Source organism: Aegilops tauschii, chromosome 7 (assembly GCF_002575655.3).
Source record: "Aegilops tauschii subsp. strangulata cultivar AL8/78 chromosome 7, Aet v6.0, whole genome shotgun sequence".
NCBI classification, from domain to species: domain Eukaryota; kingdom Viridiplantae; phylum Streptophyta; class Magnoliopsida; order Poales; family Poaceae; genus Aegilops; species Aegilops tauschii.
In genome coordinates, this window is record NC_053041.3 from 599,187,157 (window position 1) to 599,199,731 (window position 12,575).

General features: G+C 43.6%; 1 protein-coding gene across 1 annotated transcript; it reads right to left on the reverse strand.

The window, feature by feature from the left end:
- Nucleotides 1-924: 924 nt before the first annotated feature.
- LOC109781760 (histone H2B.5) lies at nt 925-1,566 on the reverse strand. The gene has a single exon (XM_020340372.4). The coding sequence runs from the start codon at nt 1,469-1,471 to the stop codon at nt 1,043-1,045; it is 429 nt and encodes a 142-aa protein (XP_020195961.1). The 5' UTR covers nt 1,472-1,566; the 3' UTR covers nt 925-1,042.
- Between the last annotated feature and the right edge of the window lie 11,009 nt (nt 1,567-12,575).

Below are 12,575 nucleotides of genomic sequence, written 5' to 3' on the forward strand. Positions count from 1 at the left end.
TAGAATTGCTCAAAACCTAGCCCTGACGATAAAAACACGATTTTAGGCGTTTTAGGCGATCCTGGCAGTTGAGCCAGCAGAAGGAAGGGCTGAAGCAAGGACTGCCATCCTCTGACAGGGAACAGCTTAGCCTAATTAGGAGGAGGCGAACCTATATTTATATCTGAAGAAATCGACACTCTCGTCAGACGCCACCTCACCTCTGCCTCGAGCCCCAGCCGCCGCGCCACCACCATGTACATGTACTCGTCTGCTACAGCCTCCCCTCCACACGGCCAATAGCCTCGTTAACCCATAGTCAAAATGTGTTGAGAAATGGAACAGAGAAACATCCACTCAAGTTATGAGCCGTTGTCTGCAGAGATTTACACACGGCCATACTACCGAGTCAGAACAACAGATGCCTAAACAGCAGACGGACACGCCCTTTGTGCCTGCAACGAGCAGACCGTAACGTTTTAGGCGATCCTGGCATGGCAGTTGAGCAGCGAGCAGAAGGAAGGGCTGAAGCAAGGACGGCCATCCTATGACTGAAACTGGGTCTATCTCCGAAGAAATCGACACTTTCGTCAGTTAACTGGAACAGGGTCCTGACGCTGCCTCAAGCCCCCGGCGCCATCACCATGTACATGTACTCGACCACCACAGCCTCCCCTCCTCATGCCGAAGGCACAATCAGCCTCTAAAACCGATAGCTGAAAACTGAAATTAAGAAACAGACAGAGAAACATCTTTGCAAATTCAGAATCGTTGTCAGCAGAGTATTACAGAGGCCATGCTCACAAATCTGAACATAAGTTGCATAGCATAAAAGAAGTTGGAGATTCAGAACTCACACAAACAAGATCATAGCAGGAACCATGACACAGATCAAGTGAAGCGACGGGGACAAGAACTGAACATGATACATAACCATGACACAGATCAAAGAAGCACCATTACCATTTCATGAGGTAATGAAACAGTGTGTTCCCACAGAACCAACGCAAGTTACAAGACGACATGGTCTAAACAGGTGACTGTTACAGAGAACCATCGTGGTCTAGGAGGAGGTGAACTTGGTGACGGCCTTGGTGCCCTCGGACACTGCGTGCTTGGCGAGCTCGCCGGGGAGGACGAGGCGTACGGAGGTCTGGATCTCCCTGGACGTGATGGTGGGCTTCTTGTTGTAGCGGGCGAGCTTGGCGGACTCGCCGGCGAGCTTCTCGAAGATGTCGTTGATGAAGGAGTTCATGATGGACATGGCCTTGGAGGAGATGCCGATGTCCGGGTGCACCTGCTTCAGCACCTTGAAGATGTAGATCTTGTACGTCTCCACGCTCTTCTTGGCCTTCTTCTTCTTCTTGTCAGCGCCGCCCTCCTTGGACTTCGGGGGCCGCTTCTCGGCCTTGGGCTTCTTCCCGGCCGTGGTCTTCTCGGCCGCCGGGGTCTTCTCCGCGGCAGCCGGCTTCTTCTCCGCCTTGGGGGCCATTGGACGCTGCTGCTTCGCCGGGGAGAGGTGCTGTGTTTCGCCGGAAGGTGCTGGTGGGGAATGGATTGGTGGTTGGTGATGAGATGGGGAGGGTGCGGCGACTTTATTTATGCAGAGGAAGAAGGTGCGCTCTGATTGGAGGAGGGGTAGGTGCCCCGGATCGGTGACGTCAGGTGATCGATCGAGAGATATCAGCCGCTAGCTGCTGCTTCTGATGGACGGCCCTGATGAGCTTCGGCGCGGATCGATGACATGGCCAAAAGTTGGGCGGGGAGATCAAACTCTCTTCGTAGCGGGAATTTTGGGTGTGACTGTTTTCCATCCATCTGCCATCTCAGCTGACGAAGAGCAAAGCATGTTCCTGGCTTCACATTATCAGAAGTCATACCGGAGCAAATCAAAATCAACGAAATAAGACGCAATGACAATATGGTATGAGAGCATCCGTAATCGTATATTCCTCAAACCTCCCGAATAGGTACAGGCGGACGGATCATAAAATCGGCACCCAACCGGCCAACTGGAACCCTCAAACCTAGCCCAGACGGCTGGATTGTTCGGCACCCCTCATACTCAGCACAGACGTGGGCCGGATATGGGACACCCAGACACGTCTGCCACGTCAAACTGACGGGCGGGACCCGAGGAAACCCATCAGATCGTAGGGTTTCGCCGCTCCGGCAAACTGCCCGAGGGGCCAAACCCGGCTCTTTAAGCCGCTCCAGCGAGGGTTAAACCCTGGTTGCCCCCATTTCTCCCTCTCCATGCTCCAAGTACAATCTACACCGATTTGTCTACTTCCGCTGCTACTCGGACTCGGTAACGATCGTGATCCAAACCGTTTATGCATCTTCATATTGTTCTTGGGTGACCGTACGGCGATTTTTTTCTACTACGTTTTCTAACAAAAATGTATTATGTGCAGGCAAAGCATGATCCTTTTGGTATATTACTAGATCAACAGGTAGAATGTCACGAGCATTGATTGCCCATCTTTTCATTATATGGTTTCCGGTTATGTCAGAAATATCCGAAGAAGTCATGACCTGGCAGCAGATTATAGATATAAAATAAAAAATAATTAAACTTACGGACTAAACATATGCACATAGACATTCCATATAACAGACATTTAGTATATGAGCGCAAAGAAGACCCATATGTTCATACTGGGCACATTCAAAAGTGAAATTTTGGAAAATCATTAGCAGTTGACATTGTGTAAGGAGGGCGGCACCACTTCTCTCGTTGCACAAGTTTCCTATGAATTGTCTTGTACTGTTTGTTTGGATTGATAGCCTCAACATGATAATCTCTGGATTCATATATGTGATTTTGAAACATCTCAAACATTTTGTGTGTATATATTTTGCTAGCATGTCTCTCAAGTGGATTATTAGCTTTTGGTATAAAACAGGTTGGAGGGCTGGTGAGGAATCGGCGGCGAGGGCGCGGAGGATTTCTAGGAGGGGAGAGGCTGTCTCTGATTGGTGGAGGGGTGCGTGCCATGGATCGATGGCCTTGACTGATTTGACACGATCTCAGACGTTCGCCGCTGTGCGCGATGGACGACCCACGGGCAATTCCTATTTGGCGCTGCAGGCGCCGGTTTATACTGTTTTTGCTAACCCGCGTCTGCAGGAGCTACTCGCGGGCCGGCCCATATTTCATTTTTTTTCCTGTTTTCGAAATTCTAAAGAAAACTGCAAAATCTCCTCACGAGTTAGGATTCGAACCCTGCACCGCAGGTTATCAGGGCTAGAGGAGTAACCAATCCGACAACCTCACTAGCTGTGATAAGATACACGTTTTATATCCATTTCTTCCTTCCTCTTTGTCCTTTTTTTCTCTATCCTTTTCTTCTTTCTTTTTTTCCAAATTCGTATTTGGTTTCTTCAAATGGATGAACTCGTGTTTCGAAATCCATGAACTGATTGTTTTGAAACTCGTGAACCTTTTTCAAAATTGATGAACTTATTTTTCATTTTTTTGAACTTTTCTCAAAATCGATGAACTTTTTTTCAATACCGATGAACTTTTCATCAAAATTGGTAAACTTTTTCCAAATCCGATGAACTTTTTTCAAATTGATGAATTTTTTCCCAAATTAGATGAACTTTTTTCAAATCAATGAACTTTTTTCAAATCGATGAACTTCTTTTGAATTTGTGAACTTTATTTTGAATACATGAACTTTTTCGTTTTTGGTGAACTATTTTTTAAATACGGGAACTTTTTTTTGATGATCATGAACTTCATGTACACATGTTTTCAAATAATTGGAAAATCTAAACTCTACAGTGTAATGCGAAATTAATAGTGCGTCTACGTTTCTCTTCTTAAGAATGTTCGCGCCGTGTAGTATCACTGGCATTTAGCTGGTGGAATGGTTAGCATCGCTGTTTCTAAGCGCGAGGGCGCGAGATTGATGACGATCGAGTGCTGTTTTTCGGCCAACTTTTTTAGCGCAGCGCGATTTGTGGGCCGGCCCATCCAGCCGCTGCTGCAGGCGCCAGTTTGCTTGCGCGGCACAGAAGGCGCGCAATAGGAGGTCCCCGACCCACATGCGCCTCGGCACGGATCGCTGAGGTGGCGGAAAGATGGGCCGGGGGGAGCAGACGGGTTTCGTCCCACACGCGCGTATGTACCGACCGGTTGGACTTTCTCCGTGGCGGGAATTTTGAGTTCGATTTTTTTTTCCATCGACATTTTGCTCTCTTTTGCGGGGACAGACTTTGTATTTCTCGACCAGCAGGGCTACACTTCTCGTTTCAATGTTTCACAACCATATATCTGGTCCTGATCTTAGCCAAATGACATACTTCCTCCGTTCCTAAATATTTTTGTTTTTAGAGATTTCAAATGAACTACCACATACGGATGTATATAGACATATTTTAAAGTGTAGATTCACTCATTTTGCTCCGTATATAGTCATTTGTCGAAATCTCTAGAAAGTCAAATATTTTGAAACGGGGGAGTACCTTTTTACATATGTCAAAGTTTGCCAACAGGTGGCTTGTATTATTTTCAGACCGACGCACATGAGTAATATAAACATTCCGTTCTTTCGACTTCAGTGTATTTCATTCACCATAAAGGTGTATCTTGATCTTTCTGCGACACTAGCCTTCAAAAGATTAACTGACTCCAAACAGTCCGCCTTCGTCAATATATAGAGGTTACTCCATTGTTGGGCTAAGGACATGCCCCAGCCCCAGAGCAGCTAATGCATAATGCAATGCATCATGATAGGCCAGAAGATTGCGGCATCATCGATATTTTGCTTTGAACAGCTCGGGGCTACGAGGTTCGTGTTGAATCTTATATAAATACTTGATCCCACTAACTCTATTTCTCTCAACACGCTACTACGTCAACTCACCATGCCCACATGCACACGAAAAGGTCCACCTTAATATGCACCGTGCACGCTAGACATGTTTAATAAATATTTACAACTCTATTACTCCCTTCGTTTCTAAATATTTGTCTTTTTAGAGATTTCAAATGGACTATCACATACCGATGTATATAGACATATTGTAGAGTGTAGATTCACTCATTTTGCTCCGTATATAGCCACTTGTTGAAATCTCTAGAAAAACAAGTATTTAGGATCAGAGGGAGTGTAATAAAAGACAATAAGTTATATTTATTTTAGTTTCAAATTATCATAATGTTAATCCAAATAATGTTGCAGTAACCGAATCTCATTGAAATAATTATAGGCGATTCCCACAACAACGTGGGTATCATCTCTTGTACTCCCTCCATTTTTATATACAAGGCCACTATGAAATATATATTTTGCATCTATATAAGGCCACCAACAGTAATCGAGGCAAAGTTAATGATATTTTCTCGTACTAACAACCTATTTAATACTTGCATGCATGCAGTCATAATGACAGTCAGCTACTTCCTTCATTCCGTTTCTTTGCATGTATGCGCAGTATTAATGGTCTCAGTAAACAAGAAGAAAATTTGAATTATAAAGCAGGCATTAAATTTTACATTGGTACCTGTAATCCGAGTTTGTGGCCTTGTATACAAAAATGGAGGGAGTATCAATCTTATTATCTATCTCGTGATGGATGGTTGGTGGGAGGGCCATACCGACGGTTATTTGAAGCAAACCAGTAGGCCCATGCCGTCGTCGAGGCTACCACATCCCACTACACTCTCGATGCGGCGTTGTTCACCTCCCAAGTCAAATAGCTCACGATGCTCTTGATGCTCACCGGACTAAAACAAATAGCTATGTGATAATGCAAGTTTTTTTATCACAAATAACTTAGCTCAATTGAATGAACTTTTTTCTAATACATTAAGTTTTTATTAGTTGTATTTTATATAATTATGTAAGTAAGATAACTACATGATAGTTTGAGTTTGAGAAATTTTGTGGTTGGTGAGCTCATGGGTAATTATACCTTGTTGGTGTTGTTGCACGAGACGAAGGTGGTCGGCGTAAAACATTGCATGTCAGGGATGTTCATATCTCAAAACATATGCTGATATTTTCTCAAATGGGTATCATTGCCTTAACATGGTAATGGCCCGTGTTATTTTCTGACATCAAAAAATATATTTATGTTCATGAAATTACAAAACCATGGTAATGTATCTCAAACTAAGGCGTAAGACCTTTCCAATGTAGTAAACAAAGGTGGATTCCTAATGTACCAAAAAATTCAGTTCTTGGCGCTTGGTATCAACTCTCCATGTGCTTTCACATATCACCATCCCATGTGTGTTTCCTTATGTCACGCAAATGATATCCTCAAGTATTCATTTATTTCTCATTATGGCTTTGGTGTATCCGGATATGGAACTTATATCGTTATATTTTCTCAATGTTTGTTATTGGATTAAGAGTAAGGAGATTTCAGGTCTGCAACCAGAGGATGTCACAATTTCATAGCATTCCAGCAAAGACATGTGGTACCTTTGCCGAGGCGTGATCCTGGCAAAGGACAACCACAACGACTACAATTGGCTTGGAAGTAAGAAGTATTGCTTTGTCACATCGATGAAACAATTAAACACTTATTCTTCCAATGCATTTTTGTGCGGGCTACATGGTATGCCATCCAATTCACGCCTAAATTGTATCGCCCGCACAATGTCGCCGATATTTTTGGTTACTGCCTCGATGGCATACGCCAAAAATTTAGCACGTTCGTAAGGGCGGTAGCATGCATGAGACCTTATTTCGTTGATGAGTATGTAGACATGATATGGTTTTAATGGTACATCCGCAGGTTCTACATGTGCACGCATTGGCTCCATTCATGGTTTATTCTTGAGATACAGGAACACCAACAGGTGTTTATGGCGATGTGTATGCGATTGAGGCAGGTGACCAAGGATGTTTTTGGCCCCACATGGGTGGCGGCACAGTTCCGGGGTAGCTCTCCCCAACGCCTTAGCAAAGTTTTGGTCTTACAATCATTCAATATACTTTTATTTGTGTATGTTGGTGTTGGTTGTGTGCATCTTAGTTATGCATTTATCATGTGTGTGCTCATTATGATTGTGCTGTGTTGATGCTACATTTTGAGTCAACAAATAATGCTCTTTATTGGAGAGAGAAAAATCAAAGAGATAGAGCGACAAGCATCGCTCCCATCGATCTTATATCATTATTGAATGATTGTAACCCTAAATAGGCTCACACTACACACATCATTTCCAAGTATGGCATCTACATTAGCATATGGAGCTAGCTAGGATTTGCGACCACCACACCACATCAATTTGTTCTCGGTCGGGGTATGTCCTTCAACAGTCACCACACCGGTGCCAATGACAACGAGGAGAAGATGTCTACAAACAACCATTAGCTAGTCTTCATCAGAGTGGGAGCTCAGCTCACACATGAGGGAAACCTTGGTTTCCGTTGCAGTGTTGCGTTACGCCGCTCTCAAGTATGCTATTTCGATGACCAACACACACCTAGCAAAGAATCCATCTCCAGTTTACCAACATTGCGATTCTGCTTCATGTACATACACAGGTTGATGCAATCGTAAATTCTGATGCTTCCAAGTCCTAGGATATTTATGGGTCTTTAATGACATTGCAAAAGAGGGTAAAACTTCTATGCATTGTGTATGCTAACCAACACTGAGCTCTACTCCTCGTTCTACTTCAGGTGCAAAGAATGGCTTCTTTGTGAATAATGATGTTCTTCCATCCCTCTTCTTGCCTTTAAATAAGGCTAGTTTTTTTCCACACACTCAAATAGGAGTACTATTAGACTAAATTTTATGTGATGATGCAATAACAATTTTGCTTCTATACATTTCAATCCCACAAAAGGAGCACATGGTCACCTACTGTCATGAGATCTTCATGGTATTTGCTTTAAGTTTCTTTAGATGATCATCAAATGACCTTGCTTTGAATTCCGTTGGATGGTCACATTCAAGATAGCTTTAATTTCATGCTTGTCATTAGTTGCCTGAAGAAAGGCTGGAACTCACATGAGGGCACACACACACAAGAGAGAGAGAGAGAGAGAGAGAGAGGAGGGAGAGATAAAGATATGTTGGTTGGGTTTAAGTGCAATAAATAGATGAGGGCAACGTTTTTCTAGAGAAATTGACAATCTTGATCTCTACAAGTGACCCTTCTTTTAATACTAATGCAGAGTAATACCGTTGTCTAGAATGCGTAAGCAAAAGCCCTAGTCGCCGGGGATAATCCTCTCGTCCCCTCGCCTCTGGTTTCCATCTTGTGACCAAGAGGTGATGGTGTTGGGTAACGTAGTAATTTCAAAAAAAATCCTACGCACACGCAAGATCATGGTGATGCACAACAACGAGAGGGCAGAGAGTTGTCTACGTACCCTCATAGACCGCAAGCGGAAGCGTTATGACAACGCGGCTGATGTAGTCGTACGTCTTCACGATCGACCGATCCTAGCACCAAAGGTACGGCACCTCCGCGATCTGCACACGTTCGGCTCGGTGACGTCCCACGAACTCACGATCCAGCAGAGTGTCGAGTGAGAGCTTCGTCAGCACGATGGCGTGATGACGGTGATGATGAAGCTACCGGCGCAGGGCTTCGCCTAAGCACTACGACGATATGACCGAGGTGGACTATGGTGGAGGGGGGCACCGCACACGGCTAAGAGATAAATGATCAACTTGTGTGTCTATGGGGTGCCCCCTCCCCCGTATATAAAGGAGTGGAGGAGGGGGAGGGCCGACCCTCTACTATGGCACGCCCTGGGGAGTCCTACTCCCACCGGGAGTAGGATTACCCCCTTCCAAGTAGTAGGAGTAGGAGAGAAGGAAGGGGAGGAGAGAGGGAATGAAAGGGGGGCGGCCCCCCACCCAATTCGGATTGGGCTAGGGGGGCGCGCCCTCCACCTTTTCCCTTCCTCTCCTCTATTCCACTAAGGCCCAATAAGGCCCATATACTCCCTGGGGGGTTCGGGTAACCTCCCGGTACTACGGTAAATGTCCGAACTCATCCGGAACCATTCCGATGTCCAAATATAGGCTTCACAAATATTGATCTTTACGTCTCGACCATTTCGAGACTCCTCGTCATGTCCGTGATCATATCCGGGACTCCGAACTACCTTCGGTACATCAAAACACATAAACTCATAATACCGATCGTCACCGAACGTTAAGCGTGCGGACCCTACGGGTTCGAGAACTATGTAGACATGACCGAGACTCATCTCCGGTCAATAACCAATAGCGGAACCTGGATGCTCATATCGGTTCCTACATATTCTACGAAGATCTTTATCGGTCAAACCGCATAACAACATACGTTGTTCCCTTTGTCATCGGTATGTTACTTGCCCGAGATTCGATCGTCGGTATCTCAATACCTAGTTCAATCTCTTTACTCGTTCCATAATGCATCATCCCACAACTAACTCATTAGTTACATTGCTTGCAAGGCTTATAGTGATGTGCATTACCGAGAGGGCCCAGAGATACCTCTCCAACAATCGGAGTGGCAAATCCTAATCTCGATCTATGCCAACTCAACAAGTACCATCGCAGACACCTGTAGAGCACCTTTATAATCACCCAGTTATGTTGTGACGTTTGGTAGCACACAAAGTGTTCCTCAGGTATTCGGGAGTTGCATAATCTCATAGTCATAGGAACATGTATAAGTCATGAAGAAAGCAATAGCAATATACTGAACGATCAAGTGCTAAGATAACGGAATGGGTCAAGTCAATCACATCATTCTCTAATGATGTGATCCCGTTAATCAAATGACAACTCATGTCTATGGTTAGGAAACATAGCCATCTTTGATTCAACGAGCTAGTCAAGTAGAGGCATACTAGTGACACTCGGTTTGTCTATGTATTCACACATGTACTAAGTTTCCGGTTAATACAATTCTAGCATGAATAATAAACATTTATCATGATATAAGGAAATATAAATAAAAACTTTATTATTGCCTCTAGGGCATATTTCCTTCAGTCTCCCACTTGCACTAGAGTCAGTAATCTAGATTACACAGTAATGATTTTAACACGCATGGAGTCTTGGTGCTGATCATGTTTTGCTCGTGAGAGAGGCTTAGTCAACGGGTGTGCAAGGACATAACAAAGAGAGACACAAGCAATCAAGCAATCAAAAGATACCAATTGAAGCAAACAATCAACAGATACTCGTTCCGTAATGCATCATCCTGTAACTAACTCATTAGTCACATTGCTTGCAAGGCTTATAGTGATGTGCATTACCGAGAGGGCCCAGAGATACTTCTCCGACAATCGGAGTGACAAATCCTAATCTCGATCTATGCCAACTCAACAAACACCATCGGAGACACCTATAGAGCATCTTTATAATCACCCAGTTACGTTGTGACGTTTGATAGCACACTAAGTGTTCCTCCTGTATTCAGGAGTTGCATAATCTCATAGTCATAGGAACATGTATAAGTTATGAAGAAAGCAATAGCAATAAACTAAACGATCATAGTGCTAAGCTAACGGATGGGTCAAGTCAATCACATCATTCTCTAATGATGTGATCTCGTTCATCAAATAACAACTCTTGTCCATGGCTGGGAAACTTAACCATCTTTGATTAACGCGCTAGTCAAGTAGAGGCATACTAGTGACACTATGTTTGTCTATGTATTCACACATGTACTAAGTTTCCGGTTAATACAATTCTAGCATGAATAATCAACATTTATCATGATATAAGGAAATATAAATAACAACTTTATTATTGCCTCTAGAGAATATTTCCTTCAGTCTCCCACTTGCACTAGAGTCAATGATCTAGATTACATTGTAATGATTCTAACACCCATGGAGACTTGGTGCTGATCATGTTTTGCTCGTGAGTGAGGCTTAGTCAACGGGTCTGCAACATTCAGATTCGTACGTATCTTGCAAATCTCTATGTCTCCCTCCTTGACTTGGTCGTGGATGGAATTGAAGCGTCTCTTGATGTGCTTGGTTCTCTTGTGAAATCTGGATTCCTTTGCCAAGGCAATTGCACCAGTATTGTCACAAAACATTTTCATTGGACGCGATGTACGAGGTATGACACCTAGATCGGATATGAACTCCTTCATCCAGACTCCTTCATTTGCTGCTTCCGAAGCAGCTATGTACTCCGCTTCACACTTAGATCCCGCCACGACGCTTTGTTTAGAACTGCACCAACTGACAGCTCCACCGTTCAATATAAATACGTATCCGGTTTGTGATTTAGAGTCATCCGGATCAGTTTCAAAGCTTGCATCGACGTAACCATTTACGACGAGCTCTTTGTCACCTCCATAAACGAGAAACATATCCTTAGTCCTTTTCAGGTATTTCGGGATGTTCTTGACCATTGTCCAGTGATCCACTCCTGGATTACTTTGATACCTCCCTGCTAAACTAATAGCAAGGCACACATCAGGTCTGGTACACAGCATTGCATACATGATAGAGCATATGGCTGAAGCATAGGGAACACCTTTCATTTTCTCTCTATCTTCTACAGTGGTCGGGCATTGAGTCTGACTCAATTTCACACCTTGTAACACAGGCAAGAACCCTTTCTTTGCTTGATCCATTTTGAACTTCTTCAAAACTTTATCAAGGTATGTGCTTTGTGAAAGTCCAATTAAGCGTCTCGATCTATCTCTATAGATCTTGATGCCCAATATATAAGCAGCTGCACCAAGGTCTTTCATAGAAAAACTCTTGTTCAAGTATCCTTTTATGCTATCCAGAAATTCTATATCATTTCCAATCAACAATATGTCATCCACATATAATATTAGAAATGCTACAGAGCTCCCACTCACTTTCTTGTAAATACAGGCTTCTCCAAAAGTCTGTATAAAACCATATGCTTTGATCACACTATCAAAATGTTTATTCCAACTCCGAGATGCTTGCACCAGTCCATAAATGGATCGCTGGAGCTTGCACATTTTGTTAGCATCCTTTGGATCGATAAAACCTTCAGGTTGCATCACATACAACTCTTCTTCCAGAAATCCATTCAGGAATGCAGTCTTTACATCCATTTGCCAAATTTCATAATCATAAAATGCAGCAATTGCTAACATGATTCGGACGGACTTAAGCATCTCTACGGGTGAGAAAGTCTCATCGTAGTCAACTCCTTGAACTTGTCAAAAACCTTTCGCAACAAGTCGAGCTTTGTAGATAGTAACATTACCGTCAGCGTCAGTCTTCTTCTTGAAGATCCATTTATTCTCGATGGCTTGCCGATCATCGGGCAAGTCAACAAAAGTCCACACTTTGCTCTCATACATGGATCCCATCTCAGATTTCATGGCCTTAAGCCATTTCACGGAATCTGGGCTCATCATCGCTTCCTCATAGTTCGTAGGTTCTTCATGGTCAAGTAACATGACCTCCAGAACAGGATTACTGTATCACTCTGGTGCGGATCTTACTCTGGTTGACCTACGAGGTTCGATAGTAACTTGATCTGAAGTTACATGATCATCATCATTAGCTTCCTCACTAATTGGTGTAGGAGTCACAGGAACATATTTCTATGATTAACTAGTTTTCCAATAAGGGAACATGTGCAATTACCTCATCAAGTTCTACTTTCCTCCC